This window comes from Lynx rufus, unplaced genomic scaffold, assembly GCF_022079265.1.
Source record: "Lynx rufus isolate CCGP_SWC_20201006 ecotype Redwood Valley unplaced genomic scaffold, mLynRuf1.p SCAF_6, whole genome shotgun sequence".
Classification (NCBI taxonomy): Eukaryota; Metazoa; Chordata; class Mammalia; order Carnivora; family Felidae; genus Lynx; species Lynx rufus.
Window position 1 is genome coordinate 16,846,331 of NW_025814878.1, and position 21,329 is coordinate 16,867,659.

Genomic DNA, 21,329 nt, shown 5'->3' on the forward strand with positions numbered 1-21,329 from the left:
AAAGTTTTCAAGGACTTGCTCATAAAACACTCTGGACCCAACTCCTTTTTTGGAGATAGTTATTTGAACATTTAAAAAAAAGTCTCCCATGAATATCAGTCTATTACAGCTTTCCAGTTCTTATTGAATCCATTTACTTGAAAATTGCACATTTCATTGGGCTCTAAGAATTTGTTGCCATAGAGCTATAAAGTTTATTTTTATAATTAATTTGTTTCATACTGTTTATATTGCCAAGTATTTGTGTTTCTCTCTCTAGTGTGCATATTTTAATGATATTTGTATAGATGAAATACTGTATTTATTAATCAATTTACTTATGTATCAATTCCACTGTTATTTTCCTGCTGTCTTACTTAATTTCTGCTTTTATTTTGATTAGTTTTTCCTTACATTTCTCTAAGATTTATTTTTATGTGTTCTCTACTCCATGTTCTGCATTAGTATTATTTTAAAATAATTATGGTCAAAGACTTTGTAAATTAAATTAAAAAAATTATTCTTTTTAGATTTATCAAAAAGTACACATTTTTGGGGTACCCTGGTGTCTCAGCTGGCTAAGTGTCTGGCTTCAGCTCAGGTTGTGATCTTATGGTTCGTGAGTTTGAGCCCCACGTCAGGCTCTGTGCCGACAGCTCAGAGCCTGGAGCCTGCTTTGGATTCTGTGTCTCCCTCTCTCTGCCCGCCCCCTTCAAAAATAAATAAATATTCAAAAAAATTTTTTAAAAGATACACATTTTTAAAATCAGAAAATTATTAAGACCTATGTTCAGTAAACCCATTTTCAAGAGGTAATAGGAACAAAATAAGAGAGGAGACACCAATGTTCAATACACCATGCATCAGATTGGGGTTACTTGGTCTTTATTAAAGTTTGTTTGCATATATGAAAAGTTTCACAAGATTAAGTCATGAGATCCAGATACACTTAGGTTTTGACTAACTTCATGTGATTATTACTAACATTGCCTGTTTGAGGTGACATTATTGCAATACAGAACATCCAGCATATTTCCTCCAGACTTGCCCTGTGGTCCAGGGTCCTTATCCAGCCACCTGCAGGACTCAATACGCAAATGCCTTGCTTTACATCTATCCCTTTGATTTTCATGTATTTCTCAACAAGAAACACAACCGAGTTGTATTCTTCCTCAATTAAATGGAATCACAATTGCAAAAATTAAAATCCAATGACCAATTTTAGTTTTAAAAACTAGAAGAGGAAAAAAAAAAGATGTTGTTATCAGTAATGACTTTGGAAAGTCTTCTTTAAAACATAATGAGGGCAAGTTATTTTGGAAATAACTGTATCCTATTCTTATATAAGCTTCTCTATAAAGGTGCCCCCCCGCTCTGGGGCAGAGAGGCCGAGGTGAATCCCACTGCTTTCTTTGCCGCTTCCTCTCCTGTATTGCCAATGCCCAGGGGGTAAGAGTCCTCAATGGTGGCTCAATCCAGCTCTTTCATTTAGACTTAGCTCTCATTCCAATTTAGGCTTCTCTTTCTCTTCTTCCATACCTAGAAATTCAGGCAAAGTACTTTATTTTAACATCAGATTAAACTGTGAGCAGCTTCTCCAAGGCTGCTCAAAAAACCCCTCTCCTCTCCGCACACGTCTCCCCATCCACTCTGTTGTACCCACTCCCTTTCTCCTAGCTAAGAAGGAAAATCCTTTCCAACTTTCTCCTGCAACTTCTTTAGTGACCTCTGTCCCCACCCTTTACTTTGAGATCAGGACACACCCACGTCTTATGGCATCTGGGAGTGAGGGGTGCAAGTCAACTCTTGACTCATTGAGTCTGTACAGAAACCCCCACCAGACCGCTTTGTAACCAGCCTGTAACATTGGAAGGTGTGCAGCTGATGAGTCTCAAACAGGCCTTACTTATTTTGATTTTGGTCCTGTTTCTTCTCAAGGCAAGGACTCTGGATTTTCAAAAGTGAAGAAAAAAAAAATTTTGTTTTAACTCACCGAGAGCTTGTTAGGCAGTTAGGCACAAGAACTGTTTATTTCCATACCTTTGTGTACTTAAACTCAAGTTCTCCCTCTATTCACCCCACTCCTGGGAGAACTATGTTTTACCTCCTGAGAGACTCATATGTACTGGACCAGTAAGACCTCTGCCTGTGGTCTGTAGTGAATAGTTAGTTAATGATGTTTCATTTTCCTGGAGATGAAAATGTTGAAGTCATTGTCATGCATTAAAGTTAAACTGGTAAATGCTCCCCGCTTCTTTCTTTTGCTTCTTGCTAAATATTATTCATCTGAAACCAAATTCTCAAACTTTTTGCTCGAAACAAAAGAACCCCACATATTGCTTTGCAGCTTTTATTGGTATTCTTTTACAAGTCGTAAGCTCTCTGAAGGCAGAGCCCTTAACTGTTTTGTTTCTGATAATATCCCTAGCACCTAACACAGTGCCTGACTGACAGTAGGAGCTCATTTAATCATTATGGAATCAGTTTATAAACAATGAATACGAGGAAGGCCTCAGAAGGCTACGCTAGTGGGAAAGCAGAATAAAATAAGGAACTTCACAATATAAAAAAATGTAAAGCCTCATCCCAGAGGGTTACTCTCACAGGGCTCATACTAGGGAGGATTCCCCTTCCCCTCAGCACCCAGCTCCCGGTATTTGTTTTGTGGGGCCAGGGCGGTGGTGGTGGGAATGTGGGTAACATGCTCTGAACAGGTGTCCTTAGACAGTCTTTCAGGTTTGGTTTTCATGACTAAGGAACTGGCACAGATCTGTAACACTTCTTCCAAAGTGCTTCTCAGAAATCATATTAAGGAAAACTTCAGATTGAGGACTAAGGACATCTGAAGGGAGGAGGAATAGGGTTAAGGGGGAGAAGGCCAGGAGATGCCTTAGTTGTTGGTAACCAAGGCAAAGGCAGAAAAACACAACAGGGATTCCTTTCAAGCAGCACACATGACTTGGGTCCCAACTTTGTCCCATGTTCCCTCTCCTGTGGAGAAGCTCTCAGGAACTAATAACTGCTTGCTTTTCCTTAAAGTCTGTTTCCTCCTAAGTGTTCTCCTGCAGATGGGTTGACTTGGCAGCGACAGTGGAATCTTCAAAAGCGGGGGTGGAGAACAGGGGGTGTTCATTGACCCAGACAGGAAAAATGGCTCCCCACCTACTTTAGTTTGGCAGCTTTGAGGTAGAGGGAAAAAATTAGACAGCTGTAAATAATATTTGGAAGAACCAGAGGTATAATTTCCACACAAATAGCAGAAAGAAACCTGTCACAAAGCTAAGGCAGGACGTGCTTTTGGGAACCTGGAGGAAGAGCTGATTGACCCTGAGAGAGTTAGTCACATGTGATTCCCCTAGGCTGGGAGAAGAGCTCAACCAGAGGGCAGTGCTGGGACACTGCAGGCCTGGGTGGGCCTGGGTGGGCCATGAGCTGGATGGGCAGCTGTGGGAGAAAAAAAGAAAGAGGGTTTCTGTCATAAAGATCTGGCTCCAACCTCCTTTCTCTTTTGTTCGTCTCTCTCCTCACCCCAACCTTTCACTTTTGGACACTCATTTCTGGTCGTATTAAGTTTTACTTTAATAAGATTGGTCACCCCAGTTAGACACACTGGAATTGGAATAAATTCTTAGCTTAAGTACAGAAATATCTCAGCTGTTACAGGTTGAATTGTGTCCTCCCACCACCGTGCCCCCAAATTCATATGTTGAAGTCCTAACCTCAGAGCCTAACCTCAGAGAGAAGGCCAAGGGGGGTGGCAGGACGACCATGTGCTAAAGAGATGAGGGCATGCCGTTCGTGGATCCAATTAACCATTTCAGCAGCAGCCAGGAGAGATTTGTGGGGGACCTTCTTGTCTGATGATGTGGACCTCTGTGGATTGCATGGGAAGCCAAAAAGGTTTTTGAGAATTTTGTGCCAGCAGGAACCCTGCCAGCCTGGACTAAAAGGGACAGAGGCAGCATGAAATGAAAGAAGAATGACTTCTAAGGTGGTTCAGGGGCTAGTCTTCTCCAGAGGGTAAGGCTTCCACCCAGGGGCAAGGGGAAGTGGCCCGAGGATGGAGTATTCAGCCAAAGACGATCATTCTCAAGCCTTTAAATCTAATAGAATTTGCCCTGTTACATTTTACACTTGGTTGGGATCTGTGACGCCCTTGCCCACTGTGATTTCTCCTTTTTGGAAAGGTGTGTATACTCTATGCCTGTCTCACTATTATGTTTGGGAAGCAGATAACTTTCTGTCTGGCTTCACAGGTTCACAACTGAAAAGCAATTGTGCTTCAAGATGAATTATACCCCAAGTCTTAACCAGACCTGATTTAGATGATATTTAAGATGAGATTTTAGACCTAAGAGTTGATGCTGGAAAGACTTCTGGGGCTGTTGGGAATGTATTTTGTGTGAATGAAGGACATGAATTTTGCGGTCAGAAGGCAGAGTGTTATGGGTGGAATTGTGTCTCCACACACCTAACCCCCAGTACCTCAGAATGTGATTGTATTTGGAGATAAGGTCTTTACCAAGTAAAAATGAAGTTATTGGGGTGGACCCTAATCAAATATGGCCATTGTCTTTATAGAAAGGGTAAATTTGGAGACAGCCTCACACACAGGGACAACTGTCATGTGAACATGAAGATGGTCATCTACAAGCTAAGGAGAGAGGCCTGGGAGAGATCCCTCCCTCATGGTTCTCAGAAGGAACCTTTCCTGCCAATACCTTCATTTTGGTCTTCTGGCCTCCAGAGCTGTGAGACATTGCATTTCTATTGTTTAAGTCACCCAGCTTTTGCTGGGTTTAAGTCACTCCGTACTTTGCTGTAGCAGCACTAGCAAACCATTACAAGAGTCACAACTCCACTTAGAGTTACTTTTCTTTAAAAAGAGCAAATGCTTACATATAAATTTAGCCTATTTAAGGGCTTTTTGTACATTGTTCTTATCAAGTTGGTCTATTTTGTTATTTTATGAACTAGGTCCATGGGTCTTAGTGAGGTTTCTAGCCTCTCATGGGTCTGGATTTCCAATGGTGACAATCTGATGGCTCAGTAAAAGTAACACTGGACCGGACATTATGCAGAAGGTGTTGGCTCTGCCACCACCTACATTGGTGGGTCACCTAGGATTTCCAGGATCAGCTGCTTCTTAGTAAAAAAGCCAGCTTTTCTGGGTTTCTAATATCCTTTTCTGTTCAATGATTCTGTAATAATGTGATTCTGTCTCGAAGTTGAAGTCAACATAGCATAACCAAGTGGAGGAAGTGAAGCCATTAAAAATCATTATGGATACAAGGAAGGGGGCTCCGTGTGATATCCCTGCTTCTTGGGGGATTTTGTTTTGGATGTAGTAAATGTACTCAGGATTCTAACACTCTCCCTGACTGTATTCAGTTCATTGCAACACACGCAAACACACACACACATATGGCACATACTGCTTTTAATCAGCACTTTCAAATTTAGCCATGTATGGAAACAGGCAGCTAATGCAGTGGAGCAAAGTGGCCAGGTGAAAACTAGGAACACTTAAGGAGCCAGCTCAAGGGGGCAACTGATCCATTGTTGCCATAAGTGGGCTTGGTGGGCCTGGTGTTGCCAGATCTTAAAAAAGTATCTGATAAGCTGGTGAATCTGGCCTGTATGTATAATCTCCCAATTTTTTTTTTTTTAACGTTTATTTATTTTTGGGACAGAGAGAGACAGAGCATGAACGGGGGAGGGGCAGAGAGAGAGGGAGACACAGAATCGGAAACAGGCTCCAGGCTCTGAGCCATCAGCCCAGAGCCCGACGCGGGGCTCGAACTCACAGACCGTGAGATCGTGACCTGGCTGAAGTCGGACGCTTAACCGACTGCGCCACTCAGGCGCCCCTAATCTCCCAATTTTTATTTTTTATTTATTTATTTATTTTTTTTTAAATTTTTTTTTTCAACGTTTATTTATTTTTGGGACAGAGAGAGACAGAGCATGAACGGGGGAGGGGCAGAGAGAGAAGGAGACACAGAATCGGAAACAGGCTCCAGGCTCTGAGCCATCAGCCCAGAGCCCGACGCGGGGCTCGAACTCACAGACCGCGAGATCGTGACCTGGCTGAAGTCGGACGCTTAACCGACTGCGCCACCCAGGCGCCCCAAATCTCCCAATTTTTAAATGTTGGTTCAAAAAGAAAAATCCCACCACGTAGGTCTAACAAAACTTTTGGCAAGTAAATTTGGGGGGAGGCCATCAGTTTGCAATCCTTCTCATAGATGAGAAAAATGTGTCCACTTGACATGAAACATCTGCCTTTGTGGAAGTAACTAGATGGTCCCATGTAGATAAAATTAATCTCCATACCTAAAATGAGTTGTGGAATATGAGTCAACCTTACTTAAGAGAATGGCCCAAATTAAATTGAACAGATCATTAAAAAAACCCTGAGTTTCACTATTCATTTTTAACTTCTCACTTAGAGCTGCTAAAGAGCAGTATTCTATGAATCCACACCGGATTTTTCTCTTTCCTGGTCTTTAGGCCATCCTCTCTTAGGAGTAGCAGAACAATGGCCAAATGACCATTGGAATCAAGCTAAATCAAGGGGAAAGATTCATAAATACTTCCTGAATAACATATAGAAAGCATATTAGCCTACATTTAAATATGGCCTTTCTCCCAAGAAGCTGAGAAATGTTTACATTTTGTTCTCAAAATATTTCTGCAAGTTAGCTAAATACTTTCATAAGTCAGCTAATAAAGATTACTATTCCCATTAAACAGAGAAGGAATTATTAAAAGATTAATTTCTTGTTTCCCAAGCTGTGGCCTGAACTGAATGAAACATTTTGACACTTTTTCTAATAGGCCACTTATTAAAATTAAGCCAGCTGCCGAGAAAAGAAATCCTTAAATTCCTCCTGGCCACTTACCATTGGCCAATGCCTTGACACACAATCTTAGAAGGTCCACACACAAAAAAGTCCAATTTGGTAACCATGCAACGACTGTGTTTTATTTGTCTAATAAGATCCGGTTCCTGGCACAGTGTCTGGCACAGCGTAGGGTGCTCAGTGTTTGTGGAACAGAGATCATTTGCGAGTGATGTCTAGAATGTTGTGATTCTATTGGCGGAGATGCCCAGAACTCTCCAAAATCCCCAAACCATTTTGCCTTTGGAACTACTTTCATGCAGGACTCAAACCACTACATACGGTGCTGTTGCTTTTTCCACCTTCCCATTTGTTATGTTATTTTACATATGCTTTGGACAGGGGTTTGCACAGCTTGGGTAAGATTACGTGCCTTGCCAAGATAGAGGCACTGCCGTAAACAGAAACAAAAGATAAATCAAGTCATAGGTTAAGAGAGTTTCTACAGCAATGAAGTATTATTACCTTTACTGCCTGTACCTCTTTGTCACCTCCAGCCCTTGAATATGACAGTCACTGGTGAATCACAGTGGCCACAGGTAGTCTGAGCTGCTTGGGGTTCTAGCAGAACAGTGGGGGAGACCTCTCTGAAGCTACTGCACCCACACAAGGGATGATGTAAGAAGTGGAGGTCTGGGTGGCTTTTAATGAGACTATTTGGTTACATTTAATATTTTATCTATTTAATTGGGGGAGGTCCCTTTAGCTAAAGCAGTATTTTCTGATCAGAGTGAACTTCCTAAATTTTTGTTGTTGTTGTTAACGCTACATTTCTCCCTATAAAATTTTATAGACATGCTTCTTTTCTCTGAGATTTGGATGTTTTACTAGCTAATAAGACAAAGTGAGTAATAAACCTTTCAGGTAACTGCCAGCGGCTCTTAAATTAACACTGTGTAGTTATAAAAATGAAGCTCTTCATAAGTGATCCTTGGCTACAATGGAATTTTCCTTCAGTGTCTGCACACACTCTTTTAGACAGCAGTTCTCCTGCTTTATGCTCCCCTAAACAATACTTACTTCTCTGTGTATCCCAGATATAGCTGTTCAGAACTTCTCCCAGCAGGTACAAAAAGTTCATTAAGATGGTTGTAGACCCAAAGAAGATGATTCTGGCTCCTGGGCCAATGTGTTCCAGGAAAGGATACACCCACATCCCAGTTACGTGATGCACCCAGCACACCCTGCAATAGAATTGGAAAGGAGACAAAGACAGGAGTTCCTCTCATGTCAGATTTCAAACTCCTGTTATTGTGAATATGGACCCTCCACTCACACCACTCTTCGGCAATGTGTGTCACAACTTCGCTTCTGACACTCAGGAGTTACCAGGAAGTTTGTTGTTGTTTGTTTGTTTTCTTACACTTTTTATTCTAAAATAATTTTAGACTCACAGAGGAGTTGCAAATATGGTACAGAGAGTTCCAGTAAGCCCTTCACCTCAGCTTCCCTGAATGTTAACTTGTATAACCATGGCACAATTCACTAAGGCGAAGCCATTCGCATTTGTACAACATTTCTAACTGGACTGCAGACTTTATTCGGAATTCCCATTTCCCCACGAATGCCCTTTTTCTGGTCCAGGGTCCCACGTGTACTTGGTAGTCCCATCTTAGTCTCCTCCAATCTGGCAGTTCTTTGGTTTCTCCTTGTCTTTCCTGACATTTGATGGGTTCTGGTCAGGTATTTGAAACGTGTTTCTCTCAAGACTCTTATATAATCTTCATTTCTTCCTTACATACTGAGACACTATAGCATCAGGCAGCCACACTGTAATCCAACCTAGGCGAGTATGTGCAGGTGTCTTCCATACTGCCTTCCAACCAGATACCAGTACGTACTCAGCAGTGTTCTCAGCGTAACCTGCAGTGTGTCTATACCGACAGAGCCATCCTGTAACCTCACCGGCACTTGGCTTCCTACCACCTGGATTGTTGGCTCCTGTATTTGTTTCTTTCCTTGTTTTCCCCTAGTGCACGTAATACTTGCTTGTAATCATTCTATTTGTGTTCCGGAGATATTTTAGGTTCAGTGGGAATACAACATCATTAATCTCCACTGTTTTCAAAAGTCTAGTTAGAATTTTTACTCACTTGGTTTGGTCTCGACACAACTGTAAAAAGCAATTTTCCGAAACATTCTTGGGTTCATCACTTGATCAACTGCTGTCGATTTTGAAGACTAATTATAATATAAATAATATTATTGCAGGAGGAATAAGTATTACTTTTGATACTTATGTGTTTTGGGGTCATCTTCCTTATCACCCACGGCTTCACTCATTGTTAAGCACCTTGTGTATCTATTACCTATATATTTACCGCACTGACGTGAGAACCCTGGGGATATTTATCTTAGAGCTTGCTGTCTCAGTGAGGGTGATACCACTCCCCCTCAAAGAGGTGAAAATTGGTTCTGACAGGGTGGTGAAGAAATCTTACTGTTTTTATGTGTTAAGCACAGACACTTACATACACAGAACATAAACAGGTACACAGTATATCTGTGGTGTTAACATTTCATGGGCCCAGCTAGTCCACATCGGTATAAATCCAAAAGAACTGAATTGAAAGCAGGAACATAAACAGATATTTGTACCCCAATGTTCACAGCAGCACCATTGACAATAGCCAAAAGGTGTGGAAACGGTGCAGGTGTACATCTAGGATGGATGGATACACAAGACTGGTCTAGCCATACAACGTAATATTTTTCAGCCATGAAGAAGAACGACACTATGATACATGCTACAACATGATGGACCTTGAAAACATACTAAGTGAAAGAAGCCAGACGCAAAAGGACAAATAGTGTATGATTCCACCTATATGAGATACTAGAACAGGCAAATTCAGAGACAGGAAGTATAATAGAGGAGGGGAGGGCTGGGGGGAGTGGGGAATAGGGAGTTAAGGTATAAGGAGTACAGAGTTTATGTCGGAGAAAATGAACATGTTTTGGATAAAGATGGTGGTGACGGTTACATGACATTGTGAGTGTATTTAATGACACTGAGTTGTACAATTCTAAATGGTTAAAAGGATAAATACGTTGTGTATATTTTACTACAATACAACATTTTTATGGGTTGGAGATTGGGAACGAAAATTACCTAGAAAGGTCCCTTGGTGGGGTGTTCAATAAGGAAAGAAAGGTGGAGAAACATGGTCTTAGTGGGAAGAAATGGTCATTAGGTGCATCCAGGTCAGCTTGAATAACTGTTCAAACTAAAGGCTTTTTACCAAGAGAGGAAGCCAAGCAAGTCAAGAGTTTTCTTTCTTAAAAAGGTTGAAGGATTTGTGAGAATCAGCAGATATTAAAATTTTAGAACTACCCTATGGGATTCTGATGCATCATACTGTGTTTGTCCATAAATTAGAGGCAGTTTTCTCTTCCTAATCTTTTCTTCACTGGTGTAAGGAATGTTGTGTGCTCATCAAGTGGCTTATTAATTTCCATTGAGATAATGTGCAATATCCCCAAAATGTAATACTATAAAGCTATAATTGACTTTGCAAACCAACTTATAAAATTATAATCTGACTCACTGTGAAACTGTTTCCTTAATTAGGCAAATTAGCAGCAATTCAAATTATGAATGCTAGTTGCATTTTTTCTACCTGTTCCTGGCTTTCTACTTGCTTCTGGTAGCATGAACCTTTCACTGGCAGCTTTTGCTAATGTGTCTTATGCAGGCCTCTGCTCCTCAGACACTGTTTGCAGTGTACTTTTGGTCTGAATGGAACCATCTCATACTACTGAAGAGATATAACAACCACAACCATATCCCATCTATCTGTAGATGACTCCTACATTTACATCTCTAGTCTTGACCTCTCCCTGATTTCCAGAGTTCGATACTCAGGTGCCCACCACACATCTCCATGGGAGGATGCACCTCCAACCCAACACTTCCATGATGTCCTCATCATCCCTGCATCCTAATTCCTGCATGTGTCTCCCCACCATCTAATAGCGAACATGCATCTTCCACATCTTTCACTTCTCACATCAGTGATTACTATATTATTGCAGCAGTAGTTTGGGGCAGAAAATGTGGAGTCATTTCTGACTTTTCTTTTTCTCACAACCCACACCCAATCCATCCTTGGATCCCATTGGCTCTATTTTCCAAATAGACCCAAGACATCTACTTCTCACCATGGCCACCACTACTATCTGGGTTCAAGCCATCGTCATTTCTCACTGGAACTACTGCAAGAGCTTCCTATGTCTTTGTTTCTACCCTTGCTACTGTCTGTTCAGTAGGCCATTCTCATTGGAGCAGCCAGACTGATCTAGATTACATGTAAATCAGGTTGTGCCACTACTTTGCTCAAAAGTCTTGCTTCCCCTCTCACTTAGACTAAACGCCAGAGACCCCAGGTGGTTCTTCAGGGAACTACCTAGGCTTGCGGGCACTTTTCTGACTTTTCCTCTTCTTCTTGCTCACTCCACTCCGGCCACACTGACTCCCTGGCCTTCCTTAAGAACATTGAGCACATTTTATGTGTTCCTGTGATTGGCACATTACTTCTTACCCCTATCTCCCCTACAGTATGCCCAATGTTCCCTTTTGTCCTTTGGTTTTCACTCAAAGGACACCTTCTCAATTAGGTCTTCCCAGGCCACTGGATCTAAAAGTTGCAACCTTTGTCCTCAATGTTTCTATTCTCCATCTCTTTATTTTTCTCCCCAGCCAGTTAATTTACTGTATTTATTTTTACTTATCTGTTTATCATCTGTCCTATGAGCATAAGCATTTTTATATTTTTATCTGTTATGTTCATTGCTAGATTCTGTGGCCCTTGGAACAGTGTCTGGCACACAGGATGCACTCAATACTTATTTATTGAATTAATAACTGAATAAAGAAATACCAAAAACAACAACATAAGCCTTTACTATATGACAGGCACTTTGACAATAACTTTAAAAAAATAATTTAAAAACTCTCCCACCTCCCCCATCTCTATGCCTTTGGTCATCAGCAAAGCTTTTCTGTAGAGAACTAGATAGTAAATATTCTCAGTTTAGAGGCCATATGGTCTCTGTCACAACTCTCAATTCTGCCATTTAGTGCAAAAGTAGCTACAGACAGTATGTGAACAAAAGAGTGAGATTGTGTTCCAAAAAAACAAAACAAAACAAAACAAAAAACCAAAAAAACAGTGGAAATGTAAAATTCTCAGGGCAGGGGAGTGGAAAGCCATTCTAAGTGTGGTGCTTTGATATGGTGTGTAATCTCCTTCACCTTATTCAACCACTGTATGAGGTACGATCCCCATTTTACAGGTAAAGAAGCTGAGACTGGACTAAAGAATGTGCAGGAAAAACAGCAAGCCTGGGAAAGGAATGATGCAGAACTGACTTCTTTTCTGCTTCATGGACTTGGTTCCCTAAATGAGGATTTTACTATAGTCTCCAAAACGAAGTGAGGGTTTTCTTTTTAACAAACGTTGTCTTCACTGCACCTCAGACACAGAAGTTGTGTTATGTGGGTTTCACTGGATCCGCGTGAATGATGCACCTACTTGTTCTGACAAGTTGTGCTTTCGCCATTTGTTTCCTTGATAAGATCAGGGCTCAATTTCCGGCACAAAAATGACTCATGGCCTTGCTCATCTATCTGTGGAGAGTTCCCGGTTCTTGGTTGACTTTCAATTTCTATCTTGTTCTAAAGCCTTCCTGTCTTCGTGCCCAAATATTCTTTTTTTTTTTTTTTTTTAACGTTTATTTATTTTTGAGACAGGGAGAGACAGAGCATGAACAGGGGAGGGTCAGAGAGAGGGAGACACAGAATCTGAAACAGGCTCCAGGCTCCGAGCTGTCAGCACAGAGCCCGACGAGGGGCTCCAACTCACGGACCGCGAGATCATGACCTGAGCCGAAGTCGGCTGCTTAACCGACTGAGCCACCCAGGCGCCCCCCAAATAGCTTATTCTTAAGGTAATGACACCAATTTTAATTTTAGCCTAAAAATTTGATGCATGTGTGTGTGTACGCACATGTGCATATGCAGATATGCCGGTGTTTTCTAGTATCAGGATACTTCTGAGACTATCTATTTATTAGGTATACCTCCATTTTAGTTCACTTTAATGTGCAATTAAAAAAAATGACATCTATTAATGCCTCCTATCTAAGTGCTGTGCTACACAGGTGTCTTTCGTTACAGCACGACCAAAAAGTTTCCATCAAATTTGTAAATACTGTTCTTGATCTCTTCAAAGGCAAATTTCTCCAGGGAGTCTGCACTCGTTGACTCCATATCTGTACTTTGAACTCATTCCTCCCACAACAGTCTGGCTTCTTGTCTTGATACTCTACCAAAACAAAGCAGCTCATTGACATCAATTTCTCCTGGTTTTCCTCTTGTCTCTTTGGTCACTCTTCTTGGTTCTCTTTGTCAGTTCACCCTCCACTACCCAACCAGGCAATGCTGAATTTCTTTAGAGTTTGGTTTTGAAGTCTTCTTCTCATGGTGTGCATTCTCAGTTAATGAATTCATTTATGTCCACTGCTTCATGTCTATCACCCCATACGTAGATATTTCGCAAAACTGTGTCCTAATCCAGAGCTCTCCTCTGATTCAGAGAAGTCTATCAAACGGTCCTTAAAACACCTTAAGCATACCTCAAAATCCATACATCTAAAGCCAAAGTCATGCTGCTCTCCCTCAAATGTGGTCTTCCTCTGGCATTCCTTCTATCTGCACACGGTACTACCACTCATTCAGTTTTGCAGCTCAAATCTGGGAGTCATCTTTGCTGCTTCTCTCTCTTTTGCATCACATATATTCAACCCATTATCTTACCCTGTCAAGGTTATCTCACACACACATCTCTCCACTGTGTTGATTTTTTTTTCCATCTCCATCACCAGCATCTTAATTTGTGTTGTGATCATCTCTGTTTGGAGTACTGGAATAGTTTCTAATTGTCTCCACATCTACTTTTGTCTCCTTCTGATCCATCCTGACAAGTGCCAGAGTAATCGTTTTGAGCCAGAAATCTGAATGCATTATATTCCTGCTTCAAATACATCAATGGCCTCTCACTGCTTTATTGTTAAAGACCTAAATTGTTAACGAAGTCCAGAGTAGTCATCATAGAGTGGCTTCTACCTGTCTCATACTCCCTCTCATACATGGCTTGTATTTTCATTTGGTTCCTTGATTTTACCATATTCCTTTGTGCCATGTAAATTTTTACAAGTTCCTCCTTCTGCCTATGCTGTTAGTTTCCCATCCCTTAGACATACTTCTCCTTTATATCTTAGCTCAATCAATGTAATTTATCAGTCATCACTTAGCAGAATTTTCCTCAATCTATTAGATTAGGTCAGATTAGCTCATAGAGAGCACTGAATCTATTTTTAAGCTCTTCTTTTATTAGCACTTACATTTGAATGATATCTTTATTTGAATATGTCTCCCTGCCTAGAGTATTCTTTGAGGTGAGGGGCTGTGTCTATTTTTACTTATTGTATCACCAGCACTTATCATAATGTCTGTCACATAGTGGGAGAGTGAATGAATGAATTTGTAGCATTTAAGCTGTGATAGAAAGGATGAGTGAGAGTTGAACAAAGATGGAATACATTTCCAAAGACCTGAAAACAAGGGAAAGTTCCCAGATATTCACGAAGAAAACATTTTTGTTGAGATCAAGGGAGAGAGGGCATGAGGGGGCAGGCAGATGCCAAACTGTAGGTGGCTTTTTAAGCCCTGGTAAGAATTACAGACTGTATTCTCCTGGGGACAACAGGAAGTCTTTGAACAGTAATAACTAAGTGTGAAACATATCAGTTGACCTGGAAACCAATGATATCAGAAATGGTGGTAGCCCAGATTGGAGTGGTAGCATTAGGAATGAAAATTAGCAGGTAGATTCAAGAAATATTTAGACCAGTGTCTATCAAACTGTAGGTCATAAGCAGTGGCATGCTGGAGATGGTCAGGAGAGCTGTTTTTTGGATTTTGGGGATGTTTGCAAGCTCTTTGGTTGGTAGCTTAGATTCATCCATGGTGGGTATATTTACACCACAGACTCAAATGCTACACATCAGGTTCCCCCTCCCTGGCCTCCAGAAGAGATGGTTGCTAAACATTTGCCAGTAACCCATTAGTTACTAGCATTTTAAAAAGCAACAATAGAAGAAAACATAGTAGAAATGTCAGAAAACTTTGCATAAAGTGATGATAAAAATTGCTTTGTGAAACTTGTGTTCCACTTTTGTGTGTGTGTGTTGTGTGTGTGCATGCGCGCACAGGCTAATGCATGCTGGCTGGGTCATGATACAAAAGATGTTTCTTTTACTCACAGTAAAATAAATTTGAAAGACAATGATTTAGAAAATGGAATTAAGAGAACTTGGTGATTGATTGGATTTAGGCAGTGAGGGAAGTGAGATGAGCTAAGGATGAATCATAGATTCCTGGCTTGATTAACTGGGTGGAGAGTGCTGCCATTTCCTGAGATAGGGAATGCCATAAGGGAGCCCGTTTGAGGGGATGATGAGTTCAGTTTGGACATGTTGAATTTGAAGTGTCTGTAAGAGATCCAAGAGGAGATTTCCTGAAGGCATTTACATGGGTTTGGACTGTAGAGAAAGGACTGATGTGGCAATACAGATAGAGGGTTCATTGGCCAAAAGAAGGTGGTTGGAGCTATCAGAACAAATTGAGATCACCCAGGTAGAGTATGAGGCATGAAGCATCCATGAGAGGGCCCTGGAAAAGATCAAGATCTAAGGGGTAGTTCGAGGAGAATGAGGCTAGAAAGCAGACCAAAAGGAAAAAAAAAAAAAAAAAAGCGCTAGCGACAGGGAAAGAAGACAGAGAAGTATAATGTCTGGCAGACAGGGGACAAGTGGGAAAAGGAAAAACTAGACAACATCTAGTAGCGCAATATATTTGAGAATTGAGACTAATTAGAAAACTGACTTTCCTCCCACAAAGTAAAAGCAAGAAACTTTCATGTTCCAAGTGGTATGTGTCTCATTCAAATCTATTTTGGATTTTGGCCAGGTATAAATGATAAATAGTTAAGTAAAGAAAAATTGACCTTGTTAAGCTCAGTAGCTCTTATGCCACATAGAAAAATTTCATCCTACCCCCATCAGTCATGAGTTGTGGTGGTCACTGGAACCCTTGAGGAGCTGTAGTGAAGAAGGCATATCACCCTCCCCTTTTCTGATTCTGTCACCCTTATTTATCCTGAAGAGACACATGTACCTATCTTACCACTGATGACCTTCCAATTCTTAAGATTAGTTTATTTTTTTAAAAGGATTTAAAAACCACTTTTATTAGTCACATTTAGATAAGGAGCTAGGCTATTTGACAGCTGGGCTATTGCTCATAAGACTCACAGGACACATTGGGGCGCCTGGGTGGCGCAGTCGGTTAAGCGTCCGACTTCAGCCAGGTCACGATCTCGCAGTCCGTGAGTTCGAGCCCCGCGTTGGGCTCTGGGCTGATGGCTCGGAGCCTGTTTCTGATTCTGTGTCTCCCTCTCTCTCTGCCCCTCCCCCATTCATACTCTGTCTCTCTCTGTCCCAAAAATAAATAAACGTTGAAAAAAAAATTAAAAAAAAAAAAAAAGACTCACAGGACACAGACTCATGCAATAACAGCTAATGGCTAGCAACATTGAACTCTTCATGATAGGCGCTACATTAAATGTTTTATATGAGCAACTCTTTGGAGAGGTGTCATATTATTACCATTTTGTAGATGAGGACACCGGGGCCCCGAGAGGTTCAGTAAGTGGAGAAGCAAGGATACACATTTCAGCAGTCTGGCTCTCAGCCTGTACACCAGCCTCCTCCAGTGCTCTGAGGAATAGGAAGCAATGGATGGATGGGAACAGGGCTCTGGCCAGCTTTTAATGTGCTCAGAACCAAAAAGTGATCCAAGTATGAAATCTCTGTGTAAATTTTTTTCTTTATTCCCCACTGACTATAAAAGTTATAGAAAATCTGTGAGATATAGAAATGCTGCAAATGTAAGATAAATCAGTTTTGGTGAAGTTTTAACACAAGATTGAGTCTCTTATAAAACTCGGGGGTCAGGTTTTACAACTCCTCCCGAAGGGAGGGAAACCACTGCAGGGAGAAAGTAATAAACACTTCCTTGAGCAGAGGCACTGACTTACCTCTTAAGAAAGAGTCGCCTCATATGTGCGTTTAGTCTACTAGAATTTACTACACTGCTTGGCTGGCAGTGAGTGTGTGCTCCAGGGTGGGGCAAGATCTGGGATGCGCGTTGCATCAGCTTCCTGCCCAGTGGGTCTCAGTCTGTCTCAGATGGTACCTCCAACCTGATGCTTCTGAAGGACTTGTCAAGGGAAGTTGTAAGTTTTGATTCAAATGCTGGCTTTACCCCTGGCCCTCTTTTTTAGACCTAACCATCTCAATTTAGAGCAATTCTGAAGGCTGCTTGGACCATCTCCTGAGTATTGCAAGGAGACTGGTTCTTGCTACTTTTTGGAGAATCTAGGATTCTGCTGGATTTTTCTGGAGTTTGTGTGCTCATTCATTTATTCAGCAAACACTTCTTGAATCCCTTCTATGTGCCAGGTGGGGTGAGCAGCAGTAAGGACGTAAAGGTGCGCCCTTGAGGAGGTCATGTTGCAGAGGGCTGCCAGGGTTCCCACTGAAATGGCTGTAGGTTCCAGCGAATATGACAAAGGATATCTGCCTAGATGGGAACGGGGCTCTGGAAACAGGTCTCAAAACATTCTCCATGGTGATATATGCAGTAGTGCTAGAGAATTAATGCATCAATTCATAGGCAATTACCACCTAGAGGGATCCCATCTGAGGCAGTGTTGAAATATTCTCTAGCTCAGTTACAGAAGTAATTTTAGAAGTCACAGATATAATTATGTAACTGTTCATTTACTGTGGGTTTAAAAGAGTATTCAAGATAATCTTTTAAGGCATAATCATAATTTATCATTTATCGGTGTCTTTCCAATTTTCTCATTGGAGCTAGCCCAAATTTACCTACTTGGGAGGTATCTATACATGCGGCCAGTGGCCAGCATTACGACTGTGCACCCTGGGCGGTCACATGTGGCCCTGGGCTCAGAAGGGCCCCACATTTGGTTTAATGCTCTGCTTCCCTATCTTAAAATTTGTAATCATTTTTGAACAAGGTGCTCCATATTTTTATTTTGCACTGGGCCCCACAATTATCAGCTGGTCCTGACTACGTAGCTGTGCCTCCTATACTCTGGATCAACTTCCAGCTCATCCACATAATAGGTCACCTTGAATATTATTTCACTTTGAGAACCTCAGTTTCCCTCTGTTAAAGGTGTATAAACATTACTATCTTAGAAAGGTACTCAGCAGATAACATAAAGTTATTAGCACAGTTAACTTAGGTTAGATTAAAAAAAAAAAAACAAGCAAACAGAACAAAGCAGCAAAATCTCCCCACTGCTTCTCCTTATGCAGAAATATATAATATTTTTTTCTGTACTTCTCACACACAAAGATATTTTCAAGGTTGTAAGTCCCTCCACCCATCCTTGGGGAAAAACGCAAATTGTGCATGCCTCCCAGAATGAATTCCTGTAATGAGGTAATCAGGGAATGTGTTTTCTTCCTGATTCTAGATCACAAATATCAGAGTAATTTATCCACACAGACAGGCCAATAAGCTACTTCAGAATATTTTCTTCCAACACATGTCCTGGCACATGTCTAAACTGGTTTCAAGTGATTGTTTCCTTTGAGTCTTGCTTTCTACATCCTACCTGGTCTTATGGTGATGTTTCCCGGAGAGAACTCAATTTGAATTTCCCTTAATAAACTTCATGACCGGTTTTGCTTAACTTTAATCATTTGGATCTTCTTAAAGTATACAGATGCCAAACATCAAGTTGACACATTGAACATTGTAGGAAACATGTGTTCTTACTAGAAGGAGGTGGGGAGTGTGGTCAGCAAGGGACTCTTACGGCCTGAGCAATCATCAGAATTGGCTGTGATCGTGAGAAGTCCATGCACTTAACCACTATAGCTCTGCAAGGGGAAGAGGAACACCCTCAATCCCACATCAGAAAATCATAATTTTCCATATTTTGCAAAAATGATCTCTAATGACTCCCTAGCACATTTTGTGCTTCTCCCTCTCATAGATTCTTATTTTTAGGACTCTAATGTTCTGGTTATCCCTGCCATGAATACAACTTCCTTGAACCTGCTGCCTCCCTGAACTAACAATCTCTCTCTCTCCCTCTCTTTCTAATTGCCAGCTTTCTTTAATAAACAGCAAATTTCCAGACATTTCTTGAGCTCTTGCTTTGTGCCAGTGCCCAGTCTCAAATCACAGTGAGGCCAACTCTGCATTATTTGTCACATCTGTCCTCTGTGTGCTGCTTCTAGAACTGTTAAATGTTTCTTTTTCCATTCAATAAATATGGACCAGTGTCTAGAATGTGTCAGACACATACATGGAGCAGTAGGTAAGGTAAATGTGGTCCTACTCTTGTGACGGGGTTCCCAATATTAATAGAAATACAGACATTAGATGACACCATGGTGTTATGCCCTTGCTACTGCAAGGCAGGGGTGGTAGAATCAATTATTATTTTTCAAGTTGAGTTGTACTGTTTGTTTTTCAACTTCATTTTGATTTTATCAGAACTAAACCATCAAAAGCTCTAGAAAGTTTGTATTAAAAACAAAGTCCCTGCCATACCCAACTGGAGCCCTTGGTCTCCTTGCTATGCCTTGTCCTGATCCCCAGTGAAGGCCTTATTCAACAATGTTAGCTGTTTTTTTTTTAGTGTTTGTGTCTATATCTCTTTTTTTTTTTTTTTTAATTTATTTATTTTGAGAGAGAGAGAGAGAGAGCAAGTCAGGGAGGTACAAAGAGAGAGGGAAGGAGAGAGAATCCCAAGCAGGCTCTGCACTGCCAGCACAGAGCCCAACACAGGGCTTGAACTCCGAAATCATGAGATCATGAGCTGAGCTGAAATCAAGAGTTGCAAGCTTAACTGACTGATCCACCCAGGCATCCTTATATCTGTGTTTCTTAACAATAGCCATATATTGCGGATATTCTTGATTTGTCAACTTTAGACAGTATTTTCTGATTACTAATATGGAAGATATGGGTTCAGCCATCTTATAACTCCTTCCCTCCTTTTTTCTTATCTTTCATCCACCAAATATATTTCTATCATATTTAGGCAGGCTAAATCAGTCTTCTGTATTTAATTATTTTCCTTATGCTTTTGGTGTTGTGTCTAAAAATTCCACCAAACCCAAATTCCTTATGTTTTCTTCTGGAAGTTTACAGTATTGAGCTTGACATTTAGATTTATGATGCATTTTGAGTTTGTTTTCATAAAAGGTTTAAGGTTTGTATCCAGATTGAGATTTTGTTTTCATATGGACTTCCAATTGTTCCAGTATTATTTGTTGAAAAGATATTCTTTATCTATTGAATTGCCTTTGTGTCTTTGTCAAGTATCAGTTGACTATACTTATGTGGATCTATTTGTGGGCCCTTTATTCTGTTATATTAACCCTTGTGTCTATTTTTTCACTAGGGCCACATTGTGTTGATTACTGTAGCTTTATGGTAAGTCTTGATGTCAGGTAGTATCAGTTCTCCAGTTTTCTTTTTCTTCAACATTCAGTTGGCTATTTTGGGTTCTTTGCCTTTCCACATAAGCCTTAGAATTGGTTTGTTAAGATCCACAAAATAACTTGCTGGGATTTTGATTGGACCTATGTTGAATCTATAGATCAAGCTGATAAGAATTGACATCTTAATAATATTGGGTCTTCCAATTCAAGAATATAGACTCTTTTTCCATTTACTTACCTCTTATTTATTTCTCTCATCAGCGTTCTCTAATTTTTGCATATAGATCTTGTACATATTTTGTTCGACTTATATCTAAGAATTTCATTTTTTGGTGCTATTGTAAATGATACTGTTTTCAATTTGAAAGACTAACTGTCCATTGCTAGTATATTGGAAATCAATTCATTTTAGTATATGAACCTTGTATCCAGTGACTAATTAGTTCCAGGAGGCCTTCTGTTAATTATTTGGAATTTTCTGCATAGATAATCATGTCATCTGTGAACAAAGATAGTTTTATTCTTTCCTCTTAATCTCTACATAACTTTCCTTTCCTTTCTTGTCTTATTGCACTGGTTATTGAAAAGAAGTGGTGAGAAGATATTCTTGCCTTATTCCCAGTCTTAAGGAGAAAGCATCCAATTTTTTGGTGGGTTTTTTTTTTTTTTTTTTCTGTTAAGTGTGATGTTAGCTATAGGTTTTTAAATAGATGGTTCTTTACCAATTTGAGGAAGTCCTCCTCAATTGATACTTTGCTGAGTTTTTCTTTTTTAAAAATCATGAATAGGTGTTGGGCTTTGTCATATTCTTTTTCTGCATCTATTAATATG

At 40.6% G+C, this 21,329-nt stretch overlaps 1 protein-coding gene and 1 long non-coding RNA gene across 11 annotated transcripts in view; one reads left to right on the forward strand and one right to left on the reverse strand.

The window, feature by feature from the left end:
* The window catches only part of LOC124529062 (uncharacterized), an 84,611-nt gene that overhangs the window by 40,674 nt on the left and 22,608 nt on the right, over positions 1-21,329 (forward strand). The window lies entirely within an intron of this gene.
* Positions 1-21,329, reverse strand: part of AIG1 (androgen induced 1) — a 255,378-nt gene that overhangs the window by 11,487 nt on the left and 222,562 nt on the right. For 3 of the 10 annotated variants that reach the window (XM_047102977.1, XM_047102978.1, XM_047102972.1), the window contains 2 exons: positions 7,905-8,068; positions 848-1,518 (listed from right to left, as the gene is read on the reverse strand). The exons of 2 other annotated variants lie outside the window; for them this stretch is intronic. In XM_047102977.1, the coding sequence (XP_046958933.1) occupies positions 1,481-1,518; positions 7,905-8,068 (202 nt within the window). In that variant the 3' untranslated portion in view covers positions 848-1,480. Of the gene's footprint in view, positions 1-847; positions 1,519-2,315; positions 3,424-7,904; positions 8,069-21,329 lie in introns of those variants that run through there. 5 more of the 10 variants (XM_047102975.1, XM_047102973.1, XM_047102970.1 and 2 more) reach the window with 3 other exon arrangements.